The sequence below is a fragment of the Lissotriton helveticus genome, chromosome 11 (genome assembly GCF_964261635.1).
Source record: "Lissotriton helveticus chromosome 11, aLisHel1.1, whole genome shotgun sequence".
Lineage (NCBI taxonomy): Eukaryota > Metazoa > Chordata > Amphibia > Caudata > Salamandridae > Lissotriton > Lissotriton helveticus.
This window is the reverse complement of record NC_136072.1, coordinates 1,053,055,576-1,053,081,074: the sequence shown is the minus strand read 5'-3', so window position 1 is coordinate 1,053,081,074 and position 25,499 is coordinate 1,053,055,576. Positions and strand designations below refer to the sequence as shown.

The 25,499-nt window shown below is 44.3% G+C and overlaps 1 protein-coding gene across 4 annotated transcripts in view; it reads right to left on the bottom strand.

The window, feature by feature from the left end:
• Positions 1-25,499, bottom strand: part of MLXIP (MLX interacting protein) — a 1,607,115-nt gene that overhangs the window by 176,359 nt on the left and 1,405,257 nt on the right. For all 4 annotated transcript variants that reach the window (XR_013602573.1, XM_078667550.1, XM_078667551.1 and 1 more), the window contains 3 exons: positions 21,120-21,244; positions 20,631-20,732; positions 19,406-19,533 (listed from right to left, as the gene is read on the bottom strand). Coding sequence is in view for 3 of the 4 variants with exons in the window: in XM_078667550.1 (XP_078523676.1) it covers positions 19,406-19,533; positions 20,631-20,732; positions 21,120-21,244 (355 nt within the window). In the remaining variant the exon portion in view is untranslated. The remainder of the gene's footprint in view (positions 1-19,405; positions 19,534-20,630; positions 20,733-21,119; positions 21,245-25,499) is intronic.

The window sequence follows — 25,499 nt, the reverse complement described above, 5'->3', positions numbered from 1 at the left end:
CCATATCAAGAGAATGTCATCGATATAACGCATCCATAGTTGTATATTCGACCTGAAAGGGTTGGAGTCATTCAAGATGAAGGTGTTTTCAAAAGTTGACATAAAGATTATTGCCAGGTCAGGGGCAAAGGCTGCCCCCATCGCTACTCCCTTGGTTTGTAGATAGAAGCAATTCTGAAATACAAAAAAGTTCCTCATCATTGCAATCTTAAGTAGCAAAATAATGAACGAGGTGGGAACACGTGTCGGAGCTTCACGTCGGTCCAGGGCCATAGCAACCACCAGTAGAGCTTCTTCTTGGGGGATACTTGTGTAGAGCGATACAATGTCGCACGTGGCCAAGAGTTCTACATCAGGATTAAAGGGACGTCCGTCCATGAAGTTGATAGTGTGGGTCGTATCACGTAGATATGTTTGTTGCTTCAGCTAGAGGTTTCAAGAAAAAATCAATGTAACGGCATAAGGGTTCCAATATCGAGCCGCACCCTGATACTATTGGGCGGCCGGGGGGATTTTGCATGTCCTTGTGCACTTTTGGGAGTGTATATATGGTTGGGAGGCGAGGGTTCTTTTTATTCAGGTAATGGTATTCCTGTTCGGAAACAAAACCCTGATCCAGGCCTTCCTTCGTGACTCGTTGGATTTCTGCTGCAAGATCTTTAGACGGGTCACTGGCCAATTTTTTATAACTGATCCCATCACCAAGTTGTTTCATGATCTCATCTTTATATTTATTTACATCTTGGATAATGATTGCACCGCCTTTGTCTGCTGGCTTCACAATGACGTCTTTGTTGTCTTTTAGGGATGATAGGGCCATCTTCTCAGCTTTACTGATATTAAATTTAATGTATTTTTTCTTATTGAGAATCTTCTTTACATCACGTAGGACTATGCTTTCGTATGCCAGAATCCTTGGAGTCATTGCATTGTTAGGTGGAACAAAGGTGGACGGTGTTCTGAGGCCGGTAGTTGATGAGTTCATCTGTGAGGGTTGGTTTTTGAAGAAATAACGAAGTCTTATTTTTCGGAAAAATCTATGTAGTTCAGCTAAGGTTGTAAATTCATTGGGTAAAGCTGTCGGTACATATGATAGCCCCCGACTGAGCACTTTGACTTCTTCCTCTTTCATGGTGTATGATGAAATGTTTATCACTGGGTTACTAATTGGCTTCACCACCTGTAGTTCTTGCGTCGGGTTGATCTCTCCCCATGTTCTTCCTGAGCGAAATGGACTTGCTTCACACCTCTCCCTCTCCCGGTATCCCACTCTGCTCCCGTGTTCTGTTGGCCCCTGCCGGCACCTCTGTTCCAATTGTTGCTCCGACCCCGAGGGGGTCTCCATCCACCCTGTCCTAAAAAAGGAGGTGGTGGGTATGGTGTGCTGTATGGATCGTGGTATCCGTGGGATGTGCTGGGGCCTGCTTGGTCAGAGTCTTCTCCGGAGCTGTATGATGAGTCAGAGAACGTCGTGAAGTTTCGTCTGCCTCTGAATCCTCTGCGCCCTCGATTGGCAAAGCGACCTTGTGGATCCTGCCGGTAGTAGTCTTCTTGCAGATAGGGGTAGGTTTTTTTCTTATCGTAGAAGCGTATGTCCCGTGCAAGCTTCTCTAGTTTCTTTTTTATAGTTGCCGTTTCAAAATCTTGCAGTGTTGCAACCAATTTGGCCAGAGCCTCTTTGGAGTTGGCGAGTGTGGTATCGCCTGTAATCTCAGCTTTCAAATCCGCTATTTGTTGAGTCAGAATTTTAACTTGCTCCGCCGCCGTCTCAATCCCCAGCACCATCCAGTGCCGGGAACAATTATTAGCGACGAAACTGAACCCCTCTCTGAATTTCGGGATATCAACAAAGATTGCAGGTTCAACCTTGACTTGTAATCCAATCGGTATGATGTTAGATTGTAGGCATTGTGCGAGAAAGTGACCATGCAATTTCGTTCTAATCAACTTCTTCTCCAGGCGTTCTAGTTGGTTGATCTTATCATTCAATGTAAAATCAATTGCCGGTGCATTGGGTGACAGAAAATTATTAACTGGATCATGCAGTAATTGTTGTATATAGTCCCCTGTGCATGTGAGGATGTCTTTATCTACCATTCTGTGGTAGCTATAAAAGCCAAAATATTCAAAAATGGGGTGAAAAGAAAAACCTCGCAGACAAGCGTCTGCTCGAAGTATGTTATAGAAGACAGGGTTTAACCCAAAATAAGTCACTGGGACCTGGGTAATTAAGTATTATAAACAGCGGGTCCCAGACTGGGAAAGGTAAAGTTAGAGAGAAATGGAAAATAACTGTGTTCAACAGAAATCAAGAAAGGCAGGAACAAATCCAAAGTACGATGTTTTTATTACAAAGTACTCGAAAAACCTTATCATTGGTTATCAGATATGTATCAAAAACAAATTCACTCTTTTTTAATAAAGTTTGTGCCCACAGTGGAGGAAGAAAGTGAAAGGGAGAGGGGAGTGCTGTGAGGGAATTCTGTGAAAAATAGCAAGGACATAGTATTCATTTATGTGACAGATAAATCCAATATTCATATATTCATATATACAATTTTGAAGTGATCCCCCAGAATCGGGGCCACACAAACGATAAGCACATGTCACACTTTTCTATGACAAGACTTCTATGGCAGCTGTATCAATCTTGCTGGGGGTAGAAGCTGGTAAGGTAGGCGGAAGTGGTCTACGTTTCGACCCTGTATCATGTAGGGGTAGTAGCCCTTACAGTTCGGGTCTTCGTCAGGACGGGGGGGTGGTGTGGGCTGACCGCCTAGGGGTGAAAAAATTTGAAATAATAAGGGTCTAGGGTCTACGATGTAAATCCCTATATTAGCCATAGTGGGATTTCCCACTTGGACAGATTAAAACACATACTAAACAGAGAACTGGAGAGGCAAATGAGTATCCAAATTAAATCATTTTTCAGGCATCCCCGGGGGGCTTATTGGTGATTACCTTATAAGCCGGACATACTGCCGGGCGGGCTTCGGACCACGCGGTCCTGTTCATTCGGCCTTGATTCGATCTGAGGGCCCGAATGAAGAAAGTTAAAATACAAATACCATTTGTGGCGAAGCCATCATGGTTGAAAAATACACCAGTGATTTATCTTGTGTAACGAGGTTCAGGGTCCGCAAGGGCTGGAAAATGGATCCGATTTCCCGATTCTGTGAGAAGGGGAAGAAGGATAAGTATCCCAGTTTCATCAGGGTTTTTTTTTAAAAACCTAAGAGCGCTTCACACTGTGCAGTAGGGCACTCACCTATCAAATCAATCAATAGCCAGGGAGAGCTGGACAAACACGTTGTGCAGGCTGGGGCAGTGAATGCACGAGATCGAACTAGCGTCTCCCGTAACCAGGAAATGGACAGTGGAGGGCGTGGCCGAATTTGATGGAGAGGGTAGAAAGACTCAAAATGGTCTAGCGTGTACGTTGCTAGGGAACCTGTGATCACCGCGACATCAGGATGGAAAAGGATAGACTATTCTAAATATTAAATAGTAAAATAGTAATCCGGCGGGTACACAATCAGTGGAATGTCGGCTATTATTGATGATGCTGAGCACAAGCCTCGCAGGGTAGTGTAACAGCCTTAGCGAGCATGTCATCATAATTTCCGATATACATTTCAAAAACTTTTACTATTAGCATGACTTTAAAACACCCAGTCATGTCAACCATTAAACGCAAGGTGTGTGTACCTGCCAAGCATGGTAGTAAAACACAGGGAGGTTCAAGGCATTAGTGTAGCAGAATTGGCAGTCGCCAGAAAAGGTTTGAGAGAGACCAATTTACAAATTGGCTAGCTGTGCAAAACTACTCTCGAGCTCATTAAGCCCAATGTTTACAGAATCAAAGAAGTTTATCCATTTGAGTTCCCTGACATTTAGGATTGGAGCTATATTACCACCCCTAGGGCCAAGAGTTACATGTTCCAATACAATCCACTTGAGGCTTTCAGGTGGGTGATTTTCTTTCATGCAGTGATCTACCATTGGAGCACCAATCACTTTGCACCTGATGCGGCTACAGTGTTGCAAGAAACGCATCTTTACACGTTGTTGAGTTTGTCCAACATAAATCAGATCACACGGGCAGGTTATGCAATACACCACGTCCGTTAATCTGATTCGATGGTGTTTGTAGTGAAATTCCTTCGTTTGGATAGCCTGAGAGCAGGCTTTGCAGCTTCCACATTTGTAGTGGCCCAAAATTGGTGGAAGATTCCAAAGCGAGTTCAAAGTGGGTGAGGACGGGGTTTCCAAGAAAGAACAAACCACATGGTCACGAATGTTTTTGGCCTTTTTGAAGGAATGCATGGGTAAGATGTTACTACCCAGGTCTTCTGATACCATTCTCCAATGTTTGTTTATGGTTTTCTTCATGTCATTGCTCTTGGTGGAAAAAGTAGTTACACATATAAGGCGTTGGTTCTCGTTCTTGTCACGTTCACTGGGTTCCAACAGGGATTCTCGGGGGCTAAACCACGCTCTCTTCCTTGCCTTTTTTATTAGGCGCTTGGGGTAACCACGTGCAATCAAGCGGTCCATCAGGTTCTCTGATTCATCCATGTAATCATCTTTCTTGCTGCAGTTGCGGCGGATCCTAAGAAATTGGCCGAAGGGCAGATTGTCCCTAAGGCCCCTTGGATGGTGGCTGGAGTATTGGAGCAATGAGTTACGCTCTGCCGGTTTCCTAAAAAGAGTCGTGCGGAGCACTTCATTCTCGGCGATGATGGAAAGATCTAAAAAGTCTATCTTGTTTTTGTTGGATTGGATGGTAAATTGGATATCTTGAGATCTCATATTCAACCAGGTGTGGAACTCCACTATTTCTAGTTCCGTTCCTGCCCATATCAAGAGAATGTCATCGATATAACGCATCCATAGTTGTATATTCGACCTGAAAGGGTTGGAGTCATTCAAGATGAAGGTGTTTTCAAAAGTTGACATAAAGATTATTGCCAGGTCAGGGGCAAAGGCTGCCCCCATCGCTACTCCCTTGGTTTGTAGATAGAAGCAATTCTGAAATACAAAAAAGTTCCTCATCATTGCAATCTTAAGTAGCAAAATAATGAACGAGGTGGGAACACGTGTCGGAGCTTCACGTCGGTCCAGGGCCATAGCAACCACCAGTAGAGCTTCTTCTTGGGGGATACTTGTGTAGAGCGATACAATGTCGCACGTGGCCAAGAGTTCTACATCAGGATTAAAGGGACGTCCGTCCATGATGTTGATAGTGTGGGTCGTATCACGTAGATATGTTTGTTGCTTCAGCTAGAGGTTTCAAGAAAAAATCAATGTAACGGCATAAGGGTTCCAATATCGAGCCGCACCCTGATACTATTGGGCGGCCGGGGGGATTTTGCATGTCCTTGTGCACTTTTGGGAGTGTATATATGGTTGGGAGGCGAGGGTTCTTTTTATTCAGGTAATGGTATTCCTGTTCGGAAACAAAACCCTGATCCAGGCCTTCCTTCGTGACTCGTTGGATTTCTGCTGCAAGATCTTTAGACGGGTCACTGGCCAATTTTTTATAACTGATCCCATCACCAAGTTGTTTCATGATCTCATCTTTATATTTATTTACATCTTGGATAATGATTGCACCGCCTTTGTCTGCTGGCTTCACAATGACGTCTTTGTTGTCTTTTAGGGATGATAGGGCCATCTTCTCAGCTTTACTGATATTAAATTTAATGTATTTTTTCTTATTGAGAATCTTCTTTACATCACGTAGGACTATGCTTTCGTATGCCAGAATCCTTGGAGTCATTGCATTGTTAGGTGGAACAAAGGTGGACGGTGTTCTGAGGCCGGTAGTTGATGAGTTCATCTGTGAGGGTTGGTTTTTGAAGAAATAACGAAGTCTTATTTTTCGGAAAAATCTATGTAGTTCAGCTAAGGTTGTAAATTCATTGGGTAAAGCTGTCGGTTCATATGATAGCCCCCGACTGAGCACTTTGACTTCTTCCTCTTTCATGGTGTATGATGAAATGTTTATCACTGGGTTACTAATTGGCTTCACCACCTGTAGTTCTTGCATCAGGTTGATCTCTCCCCATGTTCTTCCTGAGCGAAATGGACTTGCTTCACACCTCTCCCTCTCCCGGTATCCCACTCTGCTCCCGTGTTCTGTTGGCCCCTGCCGGCACCTCTGTTCCAATTGTTGCTCCGACCCCGAGGGGGTCTCCATCCACCCTGTCCTAAAAAAGGAGGTGGTGGGTATGGTGTGCTGTATGGATCGTGGTATCCGTGGGATGTGCTGGGGCCTGCTTGGTCAGAGTCTTCTCCGGAGCTGTATGATGAGTCAGAGAACGTCGTGAAGTTTTGTCTGCCTCTGAATCCTCCGCGCCCTCGATTGGCAAAGCGACCTTGTGGATCCTGCCGGTAGTAGTCTTCTTGCAGATAGGGGTAGATTTTTTTCTTATCGTAGAAGCGTATGTCCCGTGCAAGCTTCTCTAGTTTCTTTTTTATAGTTGCCGTTTCAAAATCTTGCAGTGTTGCAACCAATTTGGCCAGAGCCTCTTTGGAGTTGGCGAGTGTGGTATCGCCTGTAATCTCAGCTTTCAAATCCGCTATTTGTTGAGTCAGAATTTTAACTTGCTCCGCCGCCGTCTCAATCCCCAGCACCATCCAGTGCCGGGAACAATTATTAGCGACGAAACTGAACCCCTCTCTGAATTTCGGGATATCAACAAAGATTGCAGGTTCAACCTTGACTTGTAATCCAATCGGTATGATGTTAGATTGTAGGCATTGTGCGAGAAAGTGACCATGCAATTTCGTTCCAATCAACTTCTTCTCCAGGCGTTCTAGTTGGTTGATCTTATCATTCAATGTAAAATCATTTGCCGGTGCATTGGGTGACAGAAAATTATTAACTGGATCATGCAGTAATTGTTGTATATAGTCCTCTGTGTATGTGAGGATGTCTTTATCTACCATTCTGTGGTAGCTATAAAAGCCAAAATATTCAAAAATGGGGTGAAAAGAAAAACCTCGCAGACAAGCGTCTGCTCGAAGTATGTTATAGAAGACAGGGTTTAACCCAAAATAAGTCACTGGGACCTGGGTAATTAAGTATTATAAACAGCGGGTCCCAGACTGGGAAAGGTAAAGTTAGAGAGAAATGGAAAATAACTGTGTTCAACAGAAATCAAGAAAGGCGGGAACAAATCCAAAGTACGATGTTTTCATTACAAAGTACTCGAAAAACCTTATCATTGGTTATCAGATATGTATCAAAAACAAATTCACTCTTTTTTAATAAAGTTTGTGCCCACAGTGGAGGAAGAAAGTGAAAGGGAGAGGGGAGTGCTGTGAGGGAATTCTGTGAAAAATAGCAAGGACATAGTATTCATTTATGTGACAGATAAATCCAATATTCATATATACAATTTTGAAGTGATCCCCCAGAATCGGGGCCACACAAACGATAAGCACATGTCACACTTTTCTATGACCAGACTTCTATGGCAGGTGTATCAATCTTCCTGGGGGTAGAAGCTGGTAAGGTAGGCGGAAGTGGTCTACGTTTCGACCCTGTATCATGTAGGGGTAGTAGCCCTTACAGTTCGGGTCTTCGTCAGGACAGGGGGGGTGGTGTGGGCTGACCGCCTAGGGGTGAAAAAATTTGAAATAATAAGGGTCTAGGGTCTACGATGTAAATCCCTATATTAGCCATAGTGGGATTTCCCACTTGAACAGATTAAAACACATACTAAACAGAGAACTGGAGAGGCAAATGAGTATCCAAATTAAATCATTATTCAGGCATCTGCGGGGGGCTTATTGGTGATTATCTTATAAGCCGGACATACTGCCGGGCGGGCTTCGGACCACGCGGTCCTGTTCATTCGGCCGTGATTCGATCTGAGGGCCCGAATGAAGAAAGTTAAAATACAAATACCATTTGTGGCGAAGCCATCATGGTTGAAAAATACACCAGTGATTTACCTTGTGTAACGAGGTTCAGGGTCCGCAAGGGCTGGAAAATGGATCCGATTTCCCGATTCTGTGAGAAGGGGAAGAAGGATAAGTATCCCAGTTTCATCAGGGTTTTTTTTTAAAAACCTAAGAGAGCTTCACACGGCGCCGTATGGCACTCACCTATCAAACCAATCGATAGCCAGGGAGAGCTGGACAAACACGTTGTGCAGGCTGGGGCAGTGAATGCACGAGATCGAGCTAGCGTCTCCCGTAACCAGGAAATGGACAGTGGAGGGCGTGGCCGAATTTGATGGAGAGGGTAGAAAGACTCAAAATGGTCTAGCTTGTACGTTGCTAGGGAACCTGTGATCACCGCGACATCAGGATGGAAAAGGATAGACTATTCTAAATATTAAATAGTAAAATAGTAACCCGGCGGGTACCCAATCAGTGGAATGTCGGCTATTATTGATCATGCTGAGCACAAGCCTCGCAGGGTAGTGTAACAGCCTTAGCGAGCATGTCATCATAATTTCCGATATACATTTCAAAAACTTTTACTATTAGCATGACTTTAAAACACCCAGTCATGTCAACCATTAAACGCAAGGTGTGTGTACCTGCCAAGCATGGTAGTAAAACACAGGGAGGTTCAAGGCATTAGTGTAGCAGAATTGGCAGTCGCCAGAAAAGGTTTGAGAGAGACCAATTTACAAATTGGCTAGCTGTGCAAAACTACTCTCGAGCTCATTAAGCCCAATGTTTACAGAATCAAAGAAGTTTATCCATTTGAGTTCCCTGACATTTAGGATTGGAGCTATATTACCACCCCTAGGGCCAAGAGTTACATGTTCCAATACAATCCACTTGAGGCTTTCAGGTGGGTGATTTTCTTTCATGCAGTGATCTACCATTGGAGCACCAATCACTTTGCACCTGATGCGGCTACAGTGTTGCAAGAAACGCATCTTTACACGTTGTTGAGTTTGTCCAACATAAATCAGATCACACGGGCAGGTTATGCAATACACCACGTCCGTGGTGTTGCAATTGGTATGTGATTTTAATCTGATTCGATGGTGTTTGTAGTGAAATTCCTTTGTTTGGATAGCCTGAGAGCAGGCTTTGCAGCTTCCACATTTGTAGTGGCCCAAAATTGGTGGAAGATTCCAAAGCGAGTTCAAAGTAGGTGAGGACGGGGTTTCCAAGAAAGAACAAAGCACATGGTCACGAATGTTTTTGGCCTTTTTGAAGGAATGCATGGGTAAGATGTTACTACCCAGGTCTTCTGATACCATTGTCCAATGTTTGTTTATGGTTTTCTTTATGTCATTGCTCTTGGTGGAAAAAGTAGTTACGCATATAAGGCGTTGGTTCTCATTCTTGTCACGTTCACTGGGTTCCAACAAGGATTCTCGGGGGCTAAACCACGCTCTCTTCCTTGCCTTTTTTATTAGGCACTTGGGGTAACCACGTGCAATCAAGCGGTCCATCAGGTTCTCCGATTCATCCATGTAATCATTCATGTATGCAACATTGTATCGCTCTACACAAGTATCCCCCAAGAAGAAGCTCTACTGGTGGTTGCTATGGCCCTGGACAGACGTGAAGCTCCGACACGTGTTCCCACCTCGTTCATTATTTTGCTACTTAAGATTGCAATGATGAGCAACTTTTTTGTATTTCAGAATTGCTTCTATCTACAAACCAAGGGAGTAGCGATGAGGGCAGCCTTTGCCCCTGACCTGGCAATAATCTTTATGTCAACTTTTGAAAACACCTTCATCTTGAATGACTCCAACCCTTTCAGGTCGAATATACAACTATGGGTGCGTTATATCGATGACATTCTCTTGATATGGGCAGGAACTAAACTAGAAATAGTGGAGTTCCACACCTGGTTGAATATGAGATCTCAAGATATCCAATTTACCATCCAATCCAACAAAAACAAGATAGACTTTTTAGATCTTTCCATCATCGCCGAGAATGAAGTGCTCCACACGACTCTTTTTAGGAAACCGGCAGAGCGTAACTCATTGCTTCAATACTCCAGCCACCATCCAAGGGGCCTTAGGGACAATCTGCCCTTCGGCCAATTTCTTAGGATCCGCCACAACTGTAGCAAGAAAGATGATTACATGGATGAATCGGAGAACCTGATGGACCGCTTGATTGCACGTGGTTACCCCAAGCGCCTAATAAAAAAGGCAAGGAAGAGAGCGTGGTTTAGCCCCCGAGAATCCTTGTTGGAACCCAGTGAACGTGACAAGAATGAGAACCAACGCCTTATATGCGTAACTACTTTTTCCACCAAGAGCAATGACATAAAGAAAACCATAAACAAACATTGGACAATGGTATCAGAAGACCTGGGTAGTAACATCTTACCCATGCATTCCTTCAAAAAGGCCAAAAACATTCGTGACCATGTGGTTTGTTCTTTCTTGGAAACCCCGTCCTCACCCACTTTGAACTCGCTTTGGAATCTTCCACCAATTTTGGGCCACTACAAATGTGGAAGCTGCAAAGCCTGCTCTCAGGCTATCCAAACCAAGGAATTTCACTACAAACACCATCGAATCAGATTAAAATCACATACCAATTGCAACACCACGGACGTGGTGTATTGCATAACCTGCCCGTGTGATCTGATTTATGTTGGACAAACTCAACAACGTGTAAAGATGCGTTTCTTGCAACACTGTAGCCGCATCAGGTGCAAAGTGATTGGTGCTCCAATGGTAGATCACTGCATGAAAGAAAATCACCCACCTGAAAGCCTCAAGTGGATTGTATTGGAACATGTAACTCTTGGCCCTAGGGGTGGTAATATAGCTCCAATCCTAAATGTCAGGGAACTCAAATGGATAAACTTCTTTGATTCTGTAAACATTGGGCTTAATGAGCTCGAGAGTAGTTTTGCACAGCTAGCCAATTTGTAAATTGGTCTCTCTCAAACCTTTTCTGGCGACTGCCAATTCTGCTACACTAATGCCTTGAACCTCCCTGTGTTTTACTACCATGCTTGGCAGGTACACACACCTTGAGTTTAATGGTTGACATGACTGGGTGTTTTAAAGTCATGCTAATAGTAAAAGTTTTTGAAATGTATATCGGAAATTATGATGACATGCTCGCTAAGGCTGTTACACTACCCTGCGAGGCTTGTGCTCAGCATGATCAATAATAGCCGACATTCCACTGATTGGGTACCCGCCGGGTTACTATTTTACTATTTAATATTTAGAATAGTCTATCCTTTTCCATCCTGATGTCGCGGTGATCACAGGTTCCCTAGCAACGTACACGCTAGACCATTTTGAGTCTTTCTACCCTCTCCATCAAATTCGGCCACGCCCTCCACTGTCCATTTCCTGGTTACGGGAGACGCTAGTTCGATCTCGTGCATTCACTGCCCCAGCCTGCACAACGTGTTTGTCCAGCTCTCCCTGGCTATCGATTGATTTGATAGGTGAGTGCCCTATGGCGCCGTGTGAAGCTCTCTTAGGTTTTTTTTTTAAAACCCTGATGAAACTAGGATACTTATCCTTCTTCCCCTTCTCACAGAATCGGGAAATCGGATCCATTTTCCAGCCCTTGCGGACCCTGAACCTCGTTACACAAGGTAAATCACTGGTGTATTTTTCAACCATGATGGCTTCGCCACAAATGGTATTTGTATTTTAACTTTCTTCATTCGGGTCCTCAGATCGAATCACGGCCGAATGAACAGGACCGCGTGATCCGAAGCCCACCCGGCAGTATGTCCGGCTTATAAGGTAATCACCAATAAGCCCCCCGCAGATGCCTGAATAATGATTTAATTTGGATACTCATTTGCCTCTCCAGTTCTCTGTTTAGTATGTGTTTTAATCTGTCCAAGTGGGAAATCCCACTATGGCTAATATAGGGATTTACATCGTAGACCCTAGACCCTTATTATTTCAAATTTTTTCACCCCTAGGCGGTCAGCCCACACCACCACCCCCGTCCTGACGAAGACCCGAACTGTAAGGGCTACTACCCCTACATGATACAGGGTCGAAACGTAGACCACTTCCGCCTACCTTACCAGCTTCTACCCCCAGCAAGATTGATACAGCTGCCATAGAAGTCTGGTCAGAGAAAAGTGTGACATGTGCTTATCGTTTGTGTGGCCCCGATCCTGGGGGATCACTTCAAAATTGTATATATGAATATATGAATATTGGATTTATCTGTCACATAAATGAATACTATGTCCTTGCTATTTTTCACAGAATTCCCTCACAGCACTCCCCTCTCCCTTTCACTTTCTTCCTCCACTGTGGGCACAAACTTTATTAAAAAAGAGTGAATTTGTTTTTGATACATATCTGATAACCAATTATAAGGTTTTTCGAGTACTTTGTAATAAAAACATCGTACTTTGGATTTGTTCCCGCCTTTCTTGATTTCTGTCTAACACAGTTATTTTCCATTTCTCTCTAAGTTTACCTTTCCCAGTCTGGGACCCCGCTGTTTATAATATTTTACTTCAGAGCAATGTTGTCTGACAGACTTTGTGATGTCATGGACATGTTAAGGATTTTGGGTGCCCTTGGCAAAAACTATGTTGGTGGCCCCTGTTCAGTACAGATTTGAGTTTAAATAATTTACTTTCAGCTCCGCCATACCCAATTTAGCCAGGCTACTAACGGTGCACAGGCGCTGTAGTCGCAATTCTAAAAGCGTTTACATCTATTATTCCGAGATAGTGATGTGTTTTCACTGTTGTAACAAAGCAGCAGCCCACTAATTTTACAAAGAATAATATCTGTTATATCCTCCAATTTCTCATATGTGAGGACCCGCTTGGATCTAACTTTTTTATAGTTAACTTTTTTATGGTTGTTGCATGAAATAAACACATTTCTCTGCAAATAGTACTAGACTCCCTCACATCAATCACATTAAAAAAAATTAAACAAAACAGTATTTGCAAGAATCTGTTTAGGAATTATTCCAGGCCATCAGGGCAAAAACAGAACTGTCTCTATCAAGGGGCCCCTGGAAGGCTAGATTGAATTGCTTTTAGATGTCTCCTTTTGTAATTTAGGACAAAAACCTTGATGGAGCAGGACATTCCCATACTTGTGTACAGGGGTGAGTGAGGTGACCCTATAAATGTGGGTGCACATGTTAGTGCAGAGTGGGACTAATAAATGTATGGTTAGTGGGGGGCTTATTTGAGTGAGATTGCAGATTAAGCAGTAAGGGGGACAGGTGAGTGAAGTGTCACAAGTGCAGGTTGAGTAGAGTGCTCGTGTGACTGCAGGGTGAGGTACAGGGTGAATAGCACAAGTGCATTGTGAGTGCAGAGTGATCACTGTGAGTGGAGGTTAAGTGGGTGAATGGTGTGAGTGCATGGTGATCAGTGTGAGTGCAGGGTGAGCAGGTGAATGGTGTGAGTGCATTGTGATCAGTGTGGGCGCATTGTGATCGCTGTGAGTGCAGAGTGATCACTGGGAGTGGAGGTGGGTGAATGGTGTGAGTGTATCAGGATCAGTGTGAGTGCAGGGTGAGGGTGAAAGTGAAGGGCGAGAATTAGGAGCGAGTTGCCTAAATGGAAGGTGCAACCCCAGACACTTGAAATAACTCAGCATGTTATGGACGGCAGTGTAGGGTTTCAAATGTGTTAAACTATTGCTATTATGGCAGTAACCAGGGATCAGGGTGGTGGAAGAAAATAATGTGCTCATCCCTCAACAAACTTCCAATCTTATGATTAGGGTTGCCAGCTTATTATTTTGATGTCACAGATGATATATATGTAAGCAGTCACCTAAAGCTGAATTTTCAGCACTTGTCTGTGCATACTTTGAACAGCAAATATAAATAGAAAGAACTTTTAATTGTTTTCTAGAGCTGCCTGAATAATCCATGACTGATAATAAAAGGGAACAAAGACAGAAAAGTCACATTACAAATGAATACGTACAGGGCCGGCTTTAGGGCAGTGCAACAGGTGCGGCCGCACTGGGCGCTGACCTATGGAGAGGGGGCCGACCTCATGGGGAGGTGCTGTGTTTAGCAATAACTTATGACTGGCACATATGCCTGGTGGTAGTGAGAGAATCCGAGGAGGCAGTCACAGGGTGTGGGGACACCAAAAACGATTCTCGCACCAGGTGCCACCAGCGCTAAAGCCGGCCATGAATACATACTATTTAGTGTCAAGACAGGCAATTTGCAGGCTGTTTAAACAACACATGGCTGGTTGGTATTTTGCGAGTCTGCCTGTGTAATTTTAAAAGAAACGTTCAGGGACGTTTTAAGGATTTTGGGGGCCCTGAGCCAAATGTATTTGGGGGCCCCAGTTCGGACCAACTTTGATTTTATGATCCAGTCTCAGCTCTTTCATGCCTTCTTTGGTCAAATACTAAATGTGTGGACATCTGATATTCAGGGATAGTGATGTGTGTTTTCAGTATGTAACACAATAGCAGTTCACTAATATTACTGCAAATAATCTCTGTCACACCCTCCATTTCTCATATGTGAGGTCCTGTATTGATCTCAAATTTTTTTTATATGGATGTTGCATGACGCATAAACACATTTTGTCTGCAAAGTGTCTGTAATAGACTCCTACACATTTAAAATGAATGATAGAAAAACGCTATTTACAACATCGGGTTTAAAAAAATGTCAAGGTCATGAGGACAAGACTGTAGAACAGAGCTGGCTCTCTCAGTCACCCCCCCCAAACCCACCCCTCCCCCTTTGAAAGGCTGGGGCCCTGAGCCAGAGCCCATATTGCCCAGAGCCCACTTCGCCCATGCCTTGAAACATCCTTGGAAAATGTGTCTCCTCTCTGGGAAGAGCTAATTGTCCCAGGAGGGAGTTAATTCATAACAGTTGAAATGCTTCAGCTGCAGTGGGAGGCGAGGGGTCTCCTCTGCTAAAACCGAAAGCGTGTCTGCAGCGTGTCTGTTGGTTTGCTTTCGGTTTTAGCAGAGGAGTCATCCTGCCTCCCACTGCAGCTGAAGCCATCAGCTCCTGAATTAACCCCCTCCTGGGAGGGTTAACATAACAAAAGCACGGGCACTTTGTGCCCTGTCGATTTCCCCTCCTTCCTCCCTCCAGCCATACCGGAGTTCTCCAAGGGATTACAGTGGAGTGCACGCCCCCCCTGAGATGGTGTCGCGACCCCCCAGAGATTGAAGGACTCTGCGCTATGGGGAATTCTTCCCTACCAGGAGGGTACAGTGGGGTTGCTAAGCAGAGGTTCCTCCAGAGGGCAATTCCAGTCCGGTAAGTGTCTATCTCACTTCACACCAGAAAGTGGGGGTCGTTAAACTTTGTTCCTACACAACTGGGAAGCTTTTACCACCGACACCTGCATTCTGCAAACAGTACAAGGCTTTCAAATACATTTCTACGGTGCCCCAGTCCAACTCTCACAGCCACGGCCCTTGGTTCTCACACAGGATCAAACAGCCTTGATCAACCAGGAGATGGATGATTTGCCCTGCAACTCAACTCAACCCCAATGGTTTTCTCAGCAATCTATTCCTGGTGGAAAAACCGGATGGGGGTTAAAGGCCCGTCATTAACCTGCAAGAGTTCAATTGATGGCTAGTGTAAAGACACTTAAAGATGGAGGGTATCCCTTTCTTATGCGACCTGTTACGGATGGAGGACTGGATGATGCAACTCGACCTCAAAGATGCGTACCGGACGGTACCCATTTTTCCACCTCATCGATGGTTCTTACAATCCCGGTGGCAAGCCAAGTTTACAAGTTACTAACTCTGCCTTTTGGACTTTCTTCTGCTCCTTGGTGCTTCACCAAGGTGTTGAAAACTGTGGTCGAGTCCCCCATGGCGCAAGGATATTGCCTCATCATTTATCTGGACGAAATCCTTATTATGGACCAAGATCCGTTCCGACTCAGGGAGCAATTGCAGGCTACGATTCTTTTGCTGGAAATTTGGGGGTTTGTCATCAACGCCAAAAAGTCTCTGCTGAACCCATCCACACTGGCCACCTTCCTGGGGTTGGTCATCAATTCATCAGAGAAGACACTAAGCCTTCATTCCAGAAAAATTGTGAAAACCCGACGGGAATTGCGGAAGACTCTGGCCCGCATCACAACCTCTCTACAACAAATAACCTCAGTGGTGGGTCTTTTATCCTCTTTCATTAAGGTGATCTTCGCAGACCCGTTGCAGTACAGGGCATTTCAGAGGCTGAAGGCTTTCCATCTGCGCCGCTGACTTCAATATTCAAAAGAAGTCCTTCTGACAGAGGAAGTGAGAACCGAAATGAGATGTAGGCTGGTTCACATGAAAGCCTGGAGCGGGAGGGCAATCTTCGTTCAGACCTGGATATACTGATGGAGTCCAAAGCCAGCAAGTCCGGCTGGGAGACGCTCTGTGGGGACTCGTTTACAGGAGGAAAATGGTCAGCAGGAGGTAGTTTCCCTATCAATTGCCTCAAATTGATGGCAGGCTCTGTGATCCAATTCTGGAACAAGGAGAGAGTCAGTCCTAGTGTCCTGTTAAAGATGAACATGTCAACTTGGGGGGCACCAGGGCCAAGGTTTTAGCAAACCTGGCCAAAGACTTTTGGGCCTATTGCCAGATCAACAATATTTTGGTCACAGCGGAAGAAGTGCAGATTGGTGCTCCAGGGAATGGTCAGACAACAGTCTGTGGCAGTCATCCCTCTGGGCTTCCAAGCACTAAACCATTGGTGGGGTCCCTTCTTGGTGGACCGATTTGCCTCCCGTCTGGACCTCCAGGTACCCAGATACTTCATCTGGAAGCCAGACCCTCTGGTGTTGTGAAGTTCCTATAAATCTATATAGGATCTGAGCATTTAGACAACAAACTGTGGGATTGGTGTTCAGACTGCTTCCAGACACTCCCACCCGGTACGTTCACCTTTATACCAGTTAGCTCACAGTGCCACTGTAAACTCCTCTTACCAAGGAGAGAATAGTTTTGGCAACAATTGAACAGGACAACCCTGTCCCATCAGGAATCGTGGAAACAGGACAGTACTTTTCGCTCAGTCACTCGTGCTGACTTTGTCCCCAAGAGATACACAGAATAAACAGTGGGGACGTTTTCAATAAGCATTTATTGAACCTGCGTCATTCTATTGTAAAATAGGTGTACTGAAACAACCATAAAACAGAAACAGATATAAACGATTGTAACTACCAACAGAGTAAACAGATAGTAGATTTCCACCATAGTGCTAAAACAATTACTGTAGGCAAGTATATAAATAAATGACAATAATAATACGTACTCCTAAGATGCTACCCTAGCTAGATGTGCCTAAGTGTACCTAGCATGTATGTAGGTCTATAGCCAAGAATCCCTATAGGATGAAGCCAACTCCATTACCTGGTGTGAAAGAATGAAGGACCCCGTCTTGGTCTCGAGATGGACACCCGTGCGAGGGATGTCAGGGAGTGTCTGCTGGCAGGAACCTCAGCGTCTCATGTCAGTGTGTCAGCATGGAAGTCTTTCTCCTCTGCCTGCCCTAGCAAAGATATGGTGTTTATATACCCCAAAAGGTACCCTCGGGTGTACCCTATTGTGTCGTGTCGGCCGAGGATGACGAAAGGGATGACCCTTATACATAGCTGTTATGCAGAAGATGGTAATCCTGCTGTGATTCTGAGAATTCTCATGCATAATAAATGAGGCTAGTTTTCTTGGAAAACCACACAACATTTATGCAGCACCTAACTAGGTAAAAGGTCAATACCAAAAACCGTTATGTAGTACAATGGGAGGGAAAATGTAGGTGAATTGTTAGGTGATTACACAGGCCTATATTGGGGTACATTACAAAATATAGCACTGGCAGCAGCAACCAATGCTTTTCTACAAAATAGGTGCCTCGAGAAAGGCTAGGCGTTTCCTCCTTTTGCGATGATTATGAGTTTGTCCGCACAGGTAGGCGGACAGAAAGGAAAAATAGACTTGATCACGCCTTTCTGGAAGTCTAAAGTTTGGTTTCCAGTTCTTCTGGAACTTTCTTGGGATTTTCCAATCAGCCTACCTCACGTTTCAGATCTACTGAATTCTCTGGGAGAGTGTCACCCACTAGTCCTGCAAGATCGGATGCCCCTGTTGGTGCCGAGGATTACCAGGAGAGAAGGAGAGTCCCAAGCCTTTCACGAGAAGCTGAGACCCTCCTGGCATCAGCACTGGCAGAGGAAACAATTAAACATTACAGGTCAGCATGGACACGATCGGTTCGTTGGGGTGTTCAACACAGAGAGGATCCTGTGGGGTGCAAAGTTGTCCCACTCATGAACTTCTTGGCCTCACTGAATTCGCAAGGTTTGGCTTACAGGGCGATAAATTTGTATCATTCTGCCATTTATGAGAGTATGGCAGAGGGCATTCGACTCCCCTACCCCCTACACCCCGGTGATAGAAAGTTAATTCAAAATCTTTCAAAGCAGTGTCTACCCCCATTCGTAATGGAACATTTCAATTCAATTAAGGACACAAATGCAAGGATTATTTCCCCCCCCCCCGGGTTTCGGCGAATATTGTCCCAACCCTGAAGTTTGTTCATCTGAAGTCCTCATGCATAGAGTACTATCAACTTCAGAGAAAGCTTTGTGAGGTATAAGTAAATTTGAATTACCAGTTCTGATGGATTTCTGAAGTTTCTTCTGTGTTCATTATAGTATATATATATATATATATATATATATATATATATATATATATATATATATATATATATATATATATTGGTAACGAGGTGGAGTTCTCTTATGCAAGGCATTGTTGTCGATTTCAATGTGCAACTTGTTTTTTCTGGTAAAATATTGGTAAATCCCTCCCAGGACACCACAGTTATTATGGATCTATATGTTTTTCATAGGTGTTGTATCCGCCAAAGGAGAATACAAAGAATGTTTGGATTCTCTTCTGCCGCACTCAAGAAAAAGGAAGTGGCTTAGAGGAGGCAGACTGTAATGGAAGGATGTAGACTGTCACTGGTTGAACTTTGTTTGTAGTCCTTTCCCACGGGTGTTCTGGGAAAATTAGTTTATATTAAGCTGATGTCTGCTGGAAGTAAATAAATATGATGAGCACGAGCCTCGCCTCCGTGTCCTTCATAGAATGTTAACTTTTCTTTACGAACGCTTAAGAATTTTTCATTCTCTTACGAAGATGCCTATCTTTTTAATGGCCTCGTCATATTAAGCTGTTCAAAGAAGAAAGCTTTAGAGTATGCGTATTTGAAATACAGATTTTAGTTTTCAATGACCTATCAATTCTAGAAGCATATGTCTGTATTGCACATACTGAAATAATAAATAAAAAAAACAATAAAAAGGGTAAATAACATTCTCAAGCCTCATTACAGAGACCCATAATACATTTGACCTTTTTTGCGTGCTTACTTTAATGATATTTTACAGTGAACCTGCTTGGTAGATGCTTAAACAAAGACCAACCTAATCGCTACATTAAGTTCTTCAACTTCTTCCCTGAGTCGTTTTGTTTCCTCCTGCAGCTGGCTCCTCTCCTGTTGCAGTTTAGAAATGTATTCAAATGTTTTCTGAAGTGTTATTGCATGACTCACCTACATTGATGAGAGACAAAGAAACAAACAGCATTTTACTAGCTGGAAACCATACCACGTTTAAAGAGAGAAAAAAATGTCAAATGTATTTCAGGTTTATAGTAAACAAGGACTGAAACACTTCCTGGTAAGACTGTCATTTTAAGGTCTTGGCTACATCCAGCATTTTGTCGTCTGTTGGCCAGACCTTTTGTTTCTAATACACTAAATATACTTTGGTCAGGTTTTTGGTCAGGTTCTTGCTCAGGATTGTACTGTTTTGCTGTCTATCTCACTTCCCTGCTTCTGATTCGAAGGCTGTCTTCGCTATTCCTGAGCTTTTCCTGCGCAGGAGCATTTAAGTCTCATAGTGTTATGATTAGATTGGGTAGTATTCCACTGCTGACGTCAGACTTTGCTTTGCAGTGCACTGGAGGTACTATTTCCTGCACCTTTCTCTCCCTAGTACCCCTTGTTCTGATCCATCTATATTCCCCCCACTGTCCTACTACCATCACCCAGTGTCCTATTGTTGTTTACTTTTTTAAACAGTTTTTGCCACCTGCTGCACTATAGGACACCTTAAAATGGCTCTGTGACCAGTCAAAGATGGCCACATGCAAGGCATCTCCAACTGAGCTTGTTTTACTTTAACAAATCCCATTCAAAGATGGCCACCACAGACGTGCAAACAGCCAAGGCAGCTAACAATGAATGGGATTTGTTGAAATAAATTCAAAGCTGGCTAATGCCGATACGCATTTATCTGTGGTGGCCATCTTTTAATGTATTTAGTAATACTTGATACAATTCTGTTTCAAGATGGCTACATCTACAGTAACCATCAAGGAAGGGCATTTGGTTAAAATATACCAAAATGCATTCAGAGATGGCCACCATGGATGTGTGTGCACCCGCAGCATCCATCTTTTCATGCATTTTGCTTTATTTTAACAAAATGCCAATGGCAATACAAGATGACCTCCACAGACACATTTATTTAGGATCGCAACAATCAATAACAAAGTTAATAAGTTTCACACTCAAAACCTTCCGGCTTTGCCACTGCTTGATTTTGTTGGCTAGTTAGCGAGGTAATTGGGGGGGGGGATACTCACTGGTTTTGTACTGGGAGATACAAAACTGTGTAGCGTGCTAAAGCCAATTCTGATATTGAACCTTCTTTTCTGTTCAGCCGAAATATGCTTCATTCTTCGATTCTAAGAGAGAAAATGAAATGTTATTTTATGTGGCTTGTTGCATTGCAGTTTACATTTACATGTTACTTTGTGTTTGCTATTTCTACTAAAATAAAATGTGAACTGTCATAACAGAGACTTCTTGCAAGGGACTATAGGGGACAAGAAGCTCTGTAGTCTTAAGAACTTTTCTCACAAAAGAGATGTAAAATTAGGCCTTTCCATTTGATTACATTACACAAATAATTCTGAATCCTTGTTGCTAATACCGGTATTTTTTAAACAAAATGACTCTAAAAGCTTCAAAAATATTTAATACTAGTACTCATATATGAATACATTATTTTGCCCATACGTCATGTCGGAATGAAAGCTGCGTGCTTATGAAAAGGGAACATTCTTACATACCTTAAATGCCACATTCTGCGGCTCATTCGTGGTTTTTCTGGAGCTGTCAGTTTTAGAGGACTGGGTACCAGGACCTTGATCATTTACACATTGTGATCTCTTTACCAAATGCTGTCGTCCTTGGTCTTGCAAAAGAAAAGTACATCATTTAAGTAACTGTGAAAATCGAACTGCCTAAAACTGCACAATAGCTTAAAGTAATGTTGTTTTATTAACGACTGGCAAAACAATCAAGCAAAAGTCAAATCTGCTCACTTGAGGGTTATCCCCATAAACTGGTGTCCCACTTTGCAGTTTTCCCGAACGACCCTCCCACCTCTTCCCCCCACATTTTTTTTCTCCATCTTATTGAAAGTGAAACAAGTTGTTGCCATTAGGTGCCCGCTGGATTTACTTTAATCAGCATAGTTCACACCCCCGCCCCACCCATACACCAATGCAAACAAACCAGGTACTGCTAGAAAATGAACAATGGGCCACATGCATCAACATAAGGAATTGCGGTTCCTAAATAGCGATTTTTAAGGAATTGCTATTAAGAAATCGCAATTCCATATGCATGTAGGAATCACAAACTAAATTGCGATTCCTACACATTACCTAATAGCGATTCACACATTGCGAATCGCTATTCGGTAATGTCACTCCATTAATTCCTATGGGCCTAAAGGCCCATAGGAATGAATGGTATAGGCCCATAGGAAGCAATGGGAATGCATGCGCAAATTGTGATTATCAAATTGGTAATCGCAAATTGCGAATGTAATTTCAAGGGAGCCAAGGCCCCCCTGATGCATCCCCCAAAAGGTAAGTATGCACATTTGGCACACATACATTCCCTAAGGGCGCGTGTTTGTGCGCCACATGTCACTTTGATAAATGCACTTTTGTGCATTTTTCAAAGAATTTGCAAATTTTCATCAACTTGAAGTTGATGGTAATTAGCGTTTCCTAAATGCAAAGTCGCATTTAGGTAAGGCTTGATGCATCTCAAATAGGGAATTGCAACTTGCGATTCCCTAAATGCATTCGCAATTTAGGTAATCACAATAAATTGTGACTACCTAACTTGCTAATTCAAAGCCTTTGATGCATCGGAAAAGGCCTTTATCGGCCAGTTTGCGACCGGAAAAAAGCTTGATGCGTGTGGCCCAATATCCCATTTCCAGGGGTACTTCTCCTGGCGAATATGTGCTTGGGGATAGCCACAAGAAAGTGAACCCCAAACAGGGATCCACCCACTAGATATCAGGAAGAGGGAGCAGACCCCCCCGAACTTTCCTTCAAAGAAATGTGCGGAAAATGTCTGATTTTGGTCAAAGTGTGAAATTTTATGAAAAATAGTAGGATCAACTCACGGATCATATTTAGGTTTGTTATTTCATGCATCACCCACTTAAAGTTTGCACATAATTTGTCCATCTGTGTAATTGTGAAATATTGAGCACATACGTACTGCATATGTGTGTGGTCTTACAGGCCAACACGGCCGCCATGTTCTACGTTATGTTATGTTATGTTAGATGAAATTTGTAGAGCGCACTGACAACGTGAGTTTCCTGGCGCTGTAAGACAGAGGTGAGTGTGGGATCAGAGGAGGCGGAGTATAGCCGAGTGGGGGAAAAAGGAAGGTTTTGAGCAGTTTTCTGAAATGAAGAAGGGAGCTACTGGATTTGATGGACAGGGAAAGAGGAGATTCCTTAAAGAGGGGACGGAGATTGCGCGTTGGACGGTGTGGGTTGATAAGTGTTGTCAGGAAGGCAGGGCTGGAGCAGTGGAGGGATTTGAACGTGAGGCAGCCCAGCTTGAAGGCCGCCCTTTGTTCTATAGGTAGCCAGTGCAGTTTGTGTAGCAGAGGTTTGGCCGACTGCCATTTAGGAGTTTTGTAGATGAGACGGGCTGCTTGATTCTGCACGACCTGGAGGCGACGCAGCAGTGATTGTGGGAGTCCGTGATACAGGGAGTTGGAAAAGTCCAAACGGGATAGTACTAGAGAGATGATAACCTGGACCAGAGCGGCTGATGGTAGAAGGTGACTGACTTTACGGATTTTACGAAGCTGGAACGTACATGAGGAGATCACAGCACCCACTTGAGATCTGAGGGAGAGTTCGGCATCGATGGCCACACCAAGACTTTTTACTGATTTCACAGGGACCGGGGAGGGGCCTAATTCGTTAGGCCAAAACTGCGGACCCCAGTGGAAAGGGCTGGAGCCGGGGAGGAGGAGCTCAGTTTTCCCAGGATTTAATTTTAGTTGGTTGTAGTTCATCCACTGCTGGATGTGTATCATGGCGGAATGGAAGTTGTTCACGGCGTCCGAGGAGTTGAGTGGGAAGATGATCTGCAGGTCGTCAGCGTAGTTGTACACTGCATCTTTTTCGTCTGCCACATTTGTTGCCACTGCCAAGGCTTGTTGGTCCTCCTGCCGGACACCGACCCCCTGGCTCTCGACTTCAGACATGGGACAGCTTGTGGATGGCTCCTGGTCTTCCATAGCGACGCCTGGTCCGCACAGCTACAACGCCATGGTCACTGTCAACTCTCCTGCATCTTCCAAGATCGGTGGGCATTTGTCTTCCGTGCCTCATGGTCACTCCTGAGTGGCATGGACTCTGTCCCCTCTGCTTGCACGTACCACTCATCCACAATAAGTCCTAGGCTTCCAGCAGACTCTTTTATCTTCTTCGCCAGCTGCATCTTTACTGAAGTCCTCCATTGCGGTCAACGGCGAATTCCGACGTCACTTGACACCTATGCACCCGGCTTCCCTGAGTGTAGGTATCCTGGTTCCTGAGGTATCCACCGGTGGGGTGACTCTCCAACCTGCCATGTTTATAGGTTTTAAGTGCAGTGACCTCAGAAATAAGGACACCTAAATCTGCTGTGAGGGGTGCTAGTACCAACTCACACAGGCTGCAATGGCAGGCCTGTAGTCACAGTTTGAGTGGTCTCTCATGGGTGGCACAATTCATGCTGCAGCCCATGGGAGACCCCTGGTGTACCTATGCCCTGGGTGCCTTAGTACCATATACTAGTACCATATACTACGGACCTAGAAGGGTACACCAGTAGCCAATTAGTAAGGTACCAAAGTACTTACCATAGTCTAATTTAGGGAGAGAGCACTGACTGGGGTCCTGATTAGCAGGATCCCAGTCAGACTAGTTAGAACACAGTATGACACCAGCAAAAAGTGGGGGTGGCGGTGTAAGCAGATTCTACTTTCCTACAAAGGGTCTTGAAAGGAGTGAACATAACCCTTGTTCCAGACATCCCCTAGTCGTGTGATGACAAGCTGGTCCCATCTTTGGAACCCCTCATGGCTCGCTACACGAGTCAGCCATCAGCCCACTCACAAAGGGGTCTCCAGTGTGAATCGTCAGTCCCAGCCCATCCAGTGCAGCGCTGCCTAAACACCTTTATTGTGGGGTCCGGGAGCATGACTGGGGAGTTCAGCATATGAACCAACCTGGACCCTGTCACGGAGGGCTGGGAACGAAATAGAAGGACATCATCCATCGAAGGGCCCCAGTCGAAACCCCACACCTGCGCTTCACAGAGCACCCAAGCCACAAGAGGCTCAATGGCCAACGCGAAGAGAAGGGGGTATAGGAGACAGCCCTGCCAGGTGCCCTGTCGAATAGGAAACCTGGGGGACATTACACCATTTATCTTAAACCGGGCCTATGAGGCAGCATACAAGACTTTGACATAGGCCCGCTACTTGGGGCCTAAGCCCAACTTAAGGAGGGTCTCTTTCATGTATGACCAGTTCAAGGTGTCAAAGGCTTTCTCAAAGTTGATAATATAAGCTCTGCCAACCCGCCAATCGTGCAAATAAGGGTTAGTGCTAGCTGAACCCGCCTAATACAATGTCTGGTGCTATGATATGGATAAACCCTCATTGATCCAGATGGACAAAGTGGGTCAAGACCTTCAGGAGGCTATTATCCAACAACTTTGCACAGAGCTTGACCTCTGTATTAATGAGGGCGATGGGATGATAAGAGACACCATAATCATCAAACTTACATGGATAGCCTGTAAGTTGAGAGACGCGAGCAGTAGGAAGCAGCTGTAGCTGTAGCGGTTTGCGGAATGTGAAAGGTTACAGAGCTTTTATACTTCGACAACGAGGAAAGTTTGTAGGTAGTCGGAGAATTGGAGTTTACACATTGGATGCTATATACATTACCCCGTAGCTGACGATCAAATCCTGTAATGGAGGAAGAACCGATATATACAGGCTTCTGTCTTAATACCTGGATTATCTATATTGGGACAATTATCTAAGGATTCTTTCTCAGAGTGCTAGTCGTATTGATTAGAATACTGCCCCTGAAGAAGGAACTGGTGCGTTCTGAAATGCATTGGGCC